Source organism: Elephantulus edwardii, unplaced genomic scaffold, assembly GCF_000299155.1.
Source record: "Elephantulus edwardii isolate Elephantulus edwardi_28Jun2011 unplaced genomic scaffold, EleEdw1.0 scaffold00014, whole genome shotgun sequence".
NCBI lineage: Eukaryota > Metazoa > Chordata > Mammalia > Macroscelidea > Macroscelididae > Elephantulus > Elephantulus edwardii.
This window is the reverse complement of record NW_006399764.1, coordinates 5,284,560-5,295,003: the sequence shown is the minus strand read 5'-3', so window position 1 is coordinate 5,295,003 and position 10,444 is coordinate 5,284,560. Positions and strand designations below refer to the sequence as shown.

Sequence of the window (10,444 nt, the reverse complement as noted above, 5' to 3'; positions counted from 1 at the left end):
TGTGTGTGTGTGTGTGTGTGTGTTGTGTGTGTGATGTGGTTAATCATAAGGTCACACAATTTGATGGGTGGAGGGAGGGATGGGTAAAGGAAATGAGAAAGATCCAGTGTGAAAAACAATGTATGTGAACTTCTTAAGTAAACCAGTAAAAACAAAACTTTATTTAAATAAAAAAATTGCTAAGCATATGTTTTAGGGAGCTCTGATGGCCTAGTGGCAAGAAGCTGTGTTGCAATCACACAACAACAAGTGTATGTTTTACTTCTTTCCAACCCAGCAGTGGGAGACATCAGACAGTGCATCTGAGGTCATGATCCCAGGGTCATCTTGGGAGCAGGTGTTTGAAGCACTACTCCCGTGATCAAAGTTCAGATGATCCCATGGTCTGGATGCTGCACTCTAGGCCATGTGTTTAGTGATTGTTGTGTACCGTTGAGTCAGAACCAACCCATAGGTGACCGGCCCTCCAGCGGATATTCAGAGACAGTTAATTGCTCGGAAGGAGATTGCCCATCCGTCACCCACATAGCAGCTGGTGGATTCGAACCACGTGCCTCTGGGATTGCAGCTCAGCTTCTTACCACTAGGTCACCAGAGCCAAAAAAAAAAAAAGGCTGACATGTTGAAAACAAGCACAGATTTTATGTACAGAAACTCATTCATGATGCGATAAGCGGTCTCTCAAGTTAGTGATGTAAAGTGATGGTTGTCTAATTGAAAAATTAAGGAAATCATAAAATTGAACCCAGGAAATCAATTGACACAACTTTGGGAGTCCCACTGTTAACTCTGTCTAGGCCCTGTATATGGTTTGGCACTGCCTAGTGGTAAGTGACCGATTCAGCGGAAATATTAATGGGGATCTTTCTAGTTCGTGAAATGGATAGAGTTTCCAGGCTGGAGTAACAATTCCAAGAACCTCTTAGCAAATTGATTATTTGGCAGAGATCCTTGACATTTAACATTTAGGTTTCTCCCTTTTGTGTTCACCTGTCTCTCCAGGAGGTAAGATATTTTCCCTATCCTCTTCTTTTTATATTTGGGAATGGCGATTGTTATTGTTAGGTGTAGAGTACATAGAAGCTCTATAAACAACAGAGCCGAACCCTGTCCTATCCTGTGCCATCCTCATCACCTCTAACATACTTGAGCCCATTGTTGCAGTCACCATGTCCATCCATCTCATCGAGAGTCTTCCTCTCTTTCACTGACTCACCTTTATCAAGCATGTTGTTTCTCTCCAAGAAATAGCCTCTCCTAAAACATGCCTAAGGCCTGTGAGACAAAGCTTTGTCATCCTTGCCTCCCACAGGCACCCTGGCTGCACTTTCTCCGAGACACAGTGTTTGTTCTTTCAGCAGTTCATGGAATATTCTCTTCTCTAACACCACAGCTCAAAGACACCATTTCTTCTCTCATCAGGCCTTTCACATCTGTGGGGAGAACTCCGAACAACTTAAGAGTTTTCTTTCTTATCCTCCTTGCAATATGCTAGACCACATTTTCTTTGTCAGATCTGGGATAGCTGATCTAACCGGAGGACCAGGCGAGGGAACTGGAGTGTTTGTGCATGACTCATTGTTTCCACTCCACTCTCTTTCCAGGTTCCTTTATCCATTCTGTGCCCCGGCACGAAGTCCCGGATATTTTAGAAGTTCACCTGCCACACGCTCAACCCCAAGATTCTGGAGTGTACTCGGCCAGGTACATAGGAGGAAATCTCTTCACCTCGGCCTTCACCAGGCTGATAGTCCGCAGTAAGTGATTGCAAAGCCACCAACACGGGTACAACAGTTGGCAGCATTTTTTAGTTGGAAGCCACAGACACTGACTCTGGCTAGCTGATGCAAAACCAAGGTGTTATCTGGAAGGATACTAAGGATTCTTAGAAGAAAGGTGGAGAAAAATGACAAGGAATTTGCAGAAGAGAGATAGGCTCAGCAATGGGAGGTGATGGACTTTCTCTTTAGGATGTTACCATGACGACCGCTCAGCATCTCTACAGTATTTCTTTTACTCCCAGGCTTGAACTCTAGGATAATGAATCTGATTGGTCAGGTGCCTAGCCCTCTAGACCAATCGGCTATAGACAAGGGCAGAGTTTAATACAATGGGAGGCTCTTTTCTATCTCCATTACCTGCCACCATTATTTTTTAAGTGTCTGAGTAACTTGTGCTCTGCCTCTCAAGAAATCACTGATAATCATGCAAAAGCATTTCCCCCCTTTAATGTGGCCTATATATTAAGTGGACAATAACAACAACAGAGAGAGCTCTGTGGGTCTAGTGGATAGAAAGTTATACTACCAAGCCAAAGGTAGGTGATTTTAATTTGTGGTTTTCAGGTCTGGTTTTAATTATTTTGGGTCAAATATTCTTCTAGGTCGTATAGCCCTGGTCTGTCCACTTGCTGTACAGAGGTAACTCATGGTTGCTGTGAAGCTGAACACTGTGACACTGATGTGTCAAATGTGGGAATGGTTACTTACCCACGGTAGACAGTGTTTGGTGAAGCTTCCTGATTAAAACAAGCTTGGAAGCAGCAGTGGCATCCACTTCTGGAATAGCTTGTCTCTGGAAACTGTATGTGGAGAAAGGATGAAAGTTATACAAGTCTTTTGTTCGTAGGGTCGCTATAAGTCGTTTATGGCTCAGCGGCACTTAACAACGTATTAAGTGGAATGCTTTAAGAAACGTCTTTGCTGAGTGTCTTCTTGATTATTTTTTAAAAATACTGGTAACCACGAATGCTTGCCAAAGATATTATTAAGTTTCAGCCATCGGCACAGGTCCAAGTTCAACGTTGTGTGACTAACATTCTGGCACAAAGATACTAATTCATTTCAGATGAGAAAAGAAATTAAATTCCTGGAGACAAAGGATCATTCAGACCCCCTAGGTCTTCCTTATATTAGAAGGTCTTTAGCTGAGATTTTTTCCTTCCCAGGAAGAGGTGCAGATTCCTCTATAAAAGGAACCACCAAGCTCTAGAGAGATAGCCACAAAATCAGTCTAGGCATTTTTCCATTCTTGTACTTGAGTTTTGGTGCATCTTACTTCATTTCTTTTACATTCTCTGCCTCAAAAATATTATCATAGGTGCTGCTGAGCCAGTTACAACTCATAACCACTTCCCCTGCACGCAGAACATTGCTGGTTCTGCCCCATCCTCACTGTCCTCTCTATGTCCGAGTGCCTGCGGTGTCGCTCTATCTCGTTGAGGGTCTTCCTAGTTTTCACTGGCCTTCTGCCTGACCAATCATAATGCCCCTCTCCATGGACTGACTGGTTCCCCCTGACAACATGTTCAGTATACATGACCCAGAGTCTCATCACTGTTATTTTTTTTAAGGTTACAAAGTAAAGATAGGATTATTAGAAAGTTACATTCCAAAGGGATGAATTTCCCTCCTTGAAAAGAAATATGGAAAAGAGGTCACACTTCTTTTTAAAAAGTGTTCTGATTGCACTTCTTCTAAGAAGGATTTGTTTGTTCTTTGGCAGTCCGTAACATATTTCATATTCTTCACCTAAAAAAAAATAGCTTGATGTTATTTATCCTGTTCACCAGTCTCTGTCAGAGGTCCTCGATGCATCAAAATCTCCTGAAGGGTGTGTTAAGCATAGATTGCTGCCTCCCCCCAATTCTCTGAGTTTCTCATTCAGTACACTGTCAGGATTTGCATTTCCTGTACATTTCCCAGGTGACAGAGATGCTATTGAGAGGGACCACCCATTGAGAACAGCTAATGAACTGTACTCATATCTATAATTCCTTGAACACTCCATTTTATGTTTCCTTGCCTAGGACACACTCTCTAGTCTTATTTTCTTTTTTGCTAATTAATGTAGGTAGTGCCAGCATAGTGCACTTGCCACTTTTCCAGGAGGATTTCCATCTGCAGAAAATGATTATGTACTGCTTGCCTTTGTTTCTGCATTGTTTTGTGTTTACAAGTTATATATCAGATCATTGTTTTTTAGAAAGCAGAGATTATGCAATTCCTGAAATATTTATACACTATTTTCCAGTAACATAGTATGTGTTGAGTAAAGACATGGAGTAAGTGTGGTCTACTTACTCTAGTCTTGTTTTCCTTAACCAAAGGATGTGAAGCTCACCTGTGGGGACCTGAATGCAACCGTCCTTGCATTGACTGTTTCAACAATGGAGTCTGCCATGAAGACACTGGAGAGTGCATTTGCCCTCCTGGATTTATGGGGAAAACATGTGAGAGGGGTAAGTCAAGAGCACTTGATGTGTAAGGTGCCGAGGGAAGAGACCATCATTGCTGAATAAAAAATGTTAGCTATTTGAACACAGATGACAATGGAAGTGAAATGGTAGCTATACCATACTTTTAAGTGAACTAGAAAAAAGGCAACTTTTCTTCAAGATTCTTTGTTACCAACCACAAGAAAGTCATACCATGGAGTACTTTTAAGTGAACTAGAAAAAAGGCAACTTTTCTTCAAGATTCTTTGTTACCAACCACAAGAAAGTTACTATATAGAGAGATATATATAGAGATATTATATGTATAATAAGTTATTATATAGATATATAAATATATTAGATACAAGTTGTTATATAAAGATATTATATAAGTTATTATATATAGATATATAAAGATATTATATATTATATATAATGATATTTCTAATATGAATGACACCCTTAGACCCTGATGTTCTTTCTGTGAGGCAGCATCATTACTTGTAAAATGGTTATTATAAGAGCATATTCACCCAGCTCATACTACCTCTGTGGTTTAACTAATTTCCACCATGACTGGTCTAGAAGAAGCTCTTTTACAAACAGAATACTATGCGGCACTCAGGAGCAACAATTTCTAAAAATACTACCTAACTTGGGAGAGACTGGAGAACATTATGCTGAGTGAACTGACTTAGTCTCATATGGACAAATACTGCTTAAGATGACTATTGTAAAAATAGAAGGATAACTAGTAAAACATGTCTGGGGACCCAGCGGGGCGAGGGGTGAGAGCAGAGGGGTGAGAATGTGCATAGGTGAAACTCAGGGTTGTGCAGTTTGGTGGATGAAAGGAGGGGGTAAAGGAAATCAAAAGGATCTAGCAGGGACCTGAAAAGACTGGGTAATGATGGACAAGGTCCAATGTTGATTGATTTTCTAAAACATAATGCATGGGAATGCTTGCACAAAACACAGTGTTAATGAAGAATAGTGTGAAACACAATGTATTTGAATGCTGTAAACAAACCAATGTAAAATTTAAGAAAAGGGGGCAAAAAAGAATCGCACTTTCAAGGATTTACTTTTTCCCCTCCCCCTTTTCCCTAAAGCCTGTGAACCGCACACATTTGGCAGAACCTGTAAAGAACGATGTAGTGGCGAAGAGGGATGCAAGTCCTACGTGTTCTGCCTCCCAGACCCTTACGGATGCTCTTGTGCCACAGGCTGGAAGGGTCTGCAGTGCAATGAAGGTAAGCTGCAGTCTCAGCTCTGAGCGGAAGGGGGCTCCGGCAGGGACCCACGGAAGATAAAGTCCCTGGGAATCACAGTTTAGGGTCTGCCCATACTGCGCAATCAACTAACTGCAGCCAGGCTGGATTTATAGGCATTTTCATTCAAAGCGAATTAGATTTTCACATCAAGACTCTGAACATTTCTCTCCCATGGGTCTCATTAATACACAGGTTCTGATTCAGTCGCTCTGGCGTGAGAGCTGTGATGCTGGATTTCTCAAACGTGTCAGGGTAATTCTGATGCTGGTTGTTTTCAGATCATACCCTGCACAAGAAGACCATAGAATTTTGTTATCAACACATTACTAAAAATCAAGACTTTTTGCTCCTATCCAGACAGGATTTGAGGTGTAAAAACTGCAGAAGTTAAGAGCACACCTGCTGACGAGCTTACTCACATAACACCATCTTCCCCTGAGCCTCCTCACCTTCCGAAAACATGTTTTCATTTTTGAAGAGGCTTGGCGCCTTCCGACTAGGTGTTTCTCTGAGATGTTTACACAACAGCTTGATATGAACCTACCTCCCTCATCTGTCACCACCAGGGGTTACAATGGGATCACCAGCCAGTGAGAGAGAGAGAGGAAAGAAGAAGAAGAAGAAGAAGAAGAAGAAGAAGAAGAAGAAGAAGAAGAAGAAGAAGAAGAAGAAGAAGAAGAAGAGGAGGAGGAGGAGGAGGAGGAGGAGGAGAAAAGGAGGAAGGAAGGAAGGAAAAAGAAAGATAGAATTTATTATATAAATAATATCTTAACCATGTAAAGTGTCTTAAAATAAATATGCAATTTGAGTTTTTATAGTCAACACAATAAGAAAGGGAAAAGCAGCAGGCAAAATTGATTTTCCAATTCCCCTTAACATAAGGTGTTCAAAATATCATAATTTCAAATGATCATCAATAGGAAAAATTCACACGATGTTTAACGTTTGTTTCTTGCATATAATGTCTTGGAGTTCTAAGGCATCTCAGTTTACACTAGACACATTTCAAGTGTGATATAGTCATATGTGTCTGTTCAGAGTAAGGGGACAGAGAGGAAAGTTAGGGTCTGGAAGAGGGAGAGTGGGAAGGTCACATGGAAGTAAGCTTCAGATATGTGCATCTCGCTCAAGTCCTTGGCATAGTGCCCATGGAATATTGAGGCAACTACAGAAGTCAGAGACTCCATTCAGCCTCTGAATTGTACACCTTAAGGTGAGAAGTACCTGCCAACAGGGGAAGATGTGGCCGTCTTTGACAAAAGAATAGCAAAGTATCTTGGCTATGTCCCGTATATAAAAAACGTATACACGGGAACATTCTACTGGGGCTTAGGAAGAGGGGTGTGTTCATTAAAGTGTGGAGTGTGAGCTTCATCAGTTACAGAGCAAATGTGTCTCTGGTTCTAAGCAGGGCTGCTTGGAGTCTGGGTAGCTCAGGACCCAGTCGGCAATCATTGCTGTCATGGAAGCAGAATCCTTCAATCTTTCAGGTTACTAGATGCTCTGGTGAATGATACAGCACATTTTCCAAATCCCAAGGTTGAGAACTTCAAGAAAAAGAAACACCACCAATGAAAACCAGCCATCTCCAGCCTTCCTTTTCTCCTTCCTTGGCATTAATTCCGGTTTGATATCTTTGTTTGCAGCATGCCAACCGGGTTCTTACGGGCCAGACTGTAAGCTTTGGTGCAGGTGCTCCAATGGGGAACGTTGCGACCGGTTCCAAGGATGCCTCTGCTCTCCAGGATGGCAAGGACCACAGTGTGAGAAAGAAGGTAAAACAAGGGAACCCTGTGGTCAGGGCTGGGCAAAAGCCCACTCAGGGCTCTGCTCAGTCCCTTCCTCTCACTCATCTGCCACTTCCAGGCTTGCCAATCAGCGGGAAGATAATCCATTTTTGGGAAATTCTCATGCATATCAGCCTTGAGGGTATTACCATTAGTCAAGATTATCGTGGGGTTGTTTGCTGAATGGAAGAAACTTTTTGGGTAGTAATTCTTATAGATAGCTGAGGGAGACTAAAGAGGAAAGTTTGGGGAGATCTGATCATGATGATAAATGACATTTTGAGACTGAAAGTCCCAGGTCTGTTGAGAGAGACTGTATGTGGTGAAGAGCTTTTGATTCAAACACTCCTAGGTCCTGGGCCTCTGGCTTTTATCTATGAAATGGGAAAGACAATAGTCCTCACTTCATGAGTTCATCATGTGTCAAGAAAGTGTATGAAGACTTTAACTCAGCTAAACACCAGCTTTTTTTTTTTTTAACTGTTACTGTTGTGGTAGTGATAATGGTTGATTTCACAATGCTCTTTTCTTCTTTCAGGCGTGACTCCAAAGATTGAGGATTTGCCAGATTATATAGAAGTCAACAGTGGTAAATTTAACCCCGTCTGCAAAGCCTCTGGCTGGCCACTACCTGCCAATGAAGAGATGACACTGGTAAAGCCAGATGGCACCGTGCTCCATGTAAGAGTCTTGCTTAATCTGACCTCCTGCCATTGCTCGATGCTTTTGTTATACTGATTATTCAGTAAAGGTTAGATCCCATGCAAGGTTTATTCCTGGGTGGGGCTGTGGTTCATTTTTACAAAATTCCAAGCTGTTGTTTACTTTGACAAGATGCTGTGTTCCCAGGTGACAGGGCAGCCGTAACACATGAGAACATATGTCCACCCCTCAAGATGAATGTTCTGGACAATGTTTACCAGGCAGAACAGTGTATGGGGAGGAGTACACAGATCTGCCCCCACAGTATCCCCACATCTTTAACTCTTCATACCAGAGTAAGCGTAGTGGTCTGATGGTCAGGTGACAGGGCCGCAACTGAAAACCCAAGACTCTGAAGGTGGAGAAATGAGTGGTCTGTGCCTGTCTCACTTGGCAATTTAGAGGAGCATTGAAAGTAGTTCAGGGTAACTGATTTGCCTCCAGGGAGACAGTGCTTGAATGTCCTCACTTTGTTTCCCACTCTGAAACCAGGATACAGGAAACAAGGGATGCCTTAAGTCTGAAGGTTCCTTTGAGTTCCCCTCCATCTTCACCTTGCCCACCTCGCTGATATTCACCACAAGTCACCTCAAAATTACAACAATTTCCCTTCCTTGAACAGGGCTAAGTTTGCCCTTCTGACAAGCTTCTTTTTCATTGTCCCCCTCCACGTCTCAAACTCTATAGAAAACCAACTTAAATGTCTGTCACAAGTGAGTCTCAGGAACTTGAAACAAGTTCTGGTCTGAAGATTTTTAAGTGGTTACCTTACTTTTCTCTCAAAAATGACAGTGAAACTAACTTCTGACCTGAAGACAGAACCAGACAAAAGCTAAGAGTTAAGATATGTAAAATGTGAATTTTAAGATTGTTGTTGTTGTTATGTGCCATCAAGTCGCTTGCAACTCATAGCGACCCAAGTATAAGAGCCCTAAAAGCCATTCTATCCTGTGCCAACCTCACCGTCTCAAACACACTCATTCCCACCACTCCACTCACAGAACTGATCAATATTTCAAATCTCTCAAACAAAGACAGAAGAACAGTGATAGCTTCCAAAATCTTAATGGCTGTTTTGTGAGTTAGTGGAAGTAATAATTTCCATCGAGGGAGGATTGACTCTACCCTGCATAGCATCTCATTTAATATTAAAGCAAACAAACAAATCCATTGCTATTTAAATTTTTGACCCACAGTGACCCAATAAGACAAAGCAGAGCTTTCCCATAGGGCTTCCAAAGCTGGAATCTTCATGAAAACCACCTGTACAGTAACCTTTCCATGACCAGTCAAGCTCTTACCCACCACGGCATGGCTGTGTCTTCCACATATCATTACGTATCCTCTTTTTGCAGAAGTAGAAACTGACTAGTTTGAGTAAAACGAAGAACTGAGGAAAAATAGCAGAGCTGGGGTGTGAATTCATTACGGGCTGAGTGTGTTTTCAAAGCCCTGGTTTTGCTCAACACACCACGTTCAGTGGCCCTTCACACATTAGGAAACCACCCAGTCATCTCTGACTGGAAAGAAATGTCAGCAGAAGCAAGTTAAAAGGAAACAGCCTCCTTGCTTACTGAGTGTTTACCTCACACTGTCAAACACACAAACACAACAGCAGGCTTTGAGAGGGCATTGATCCAACAAAAACTTTCAACGCTACTACAATAACTTTGGAAATAAGCCAGTATTTATACTAACATTGCATTTAGCTTCTTAATCTTGCCTGGAAAACTTCTTATTAAACAATGAGAGGGAGTCAGGGTTATGGGCCTTGTTTTTATACCTCCTTAGCTCTTTGTTTTTTGAATCTGACCTTTCCAGCCCAAAGACTTTAACCACACGGATCATCTCTCAGTGGCCACATTCACCATCCACCGGATCCTGCCCCCTGACTCAGGAGTTTGGGTCTGCAGCGTGAATACCGTGGCCGGCATGGTGGAAAAGCCATTTAACATTTCGGTTAAAGGTAAGCTCCATTTTCCAGAGGAAAAGCTTTCATCCTTAATGTGCTGGTTTGCGTATCACTGTGAAATGCGCTGCTTCTAGAGGAAAATGCAGACTGACTACTTAAATATTCCTCAAATGCTTCCAAGACACTATGCAGGTTTTAAAAATATGTAGGGAAATACAACTGAAGGATAAAGAGTTTGACCTTTGGAGTTTCGCAGTCCTGCATACAATTTTGCCTGTAACTCTCAATAATCTTGAGTATGTCTTTGGGCAAATCATTGAATCTCTCTGAGCCTTCTTCTCCTCCCTCCATCTATGTTGATGTTGTTAAGTTGTTAAGTGCCGTCGAGTCGGACACGACCCATAGCAACCCTGTGAACAAAAGTCCTGGACACCTCCTGTATAACTTTGGTCCTTTCTCCAGGTTCATAGGGTTTCCAGAGGCAAGCTATTGTGGAAGTGGATGCCACTCCTGCTTTTCTCCATCTATAGATGAGGCTTAGCTTGTTTGTTAG

General features: G+C 42.1%; 1 protein-coding gene across 1 annotated transcript in view; it reads left to right on the top strand.

Moving 5' to 3' along the window:
- Window positions 1–10,444, top strand: part of TEK (TEK tyrosine kinase, endothelial) — a 112,977-nt gene that overhangs the window by 67,618 nt on the left and 34,915 nt on the right. The window contains exons 5-10 of the mRNA XM_006881335.1: window positions 1,605–1,757; window positions 4,109–4,240; window positions 5,329–5,469; window positions 7,137–7,265; window positions 7,816–7,958; window positions 9,801–9,945. Coding sequence (XP_006881397.1) covers window positions 1,605–1,757; window positions 4,109–4,240; window positions 5,329–5,469; window positions 7,137–7,265; window positions 7,816–7,958; window positions 9,801–9,945 — 843 coding nt within the window. The remainder of the gene's footprint in view (window positions 1–1,604; window positions 1,758–4,108; window positions 4,241–5,328; window positions 5,470–7,136; window positions 7,266–7,815; window positions 7,959–9,800; window positions 9,946–10,444) is intronic.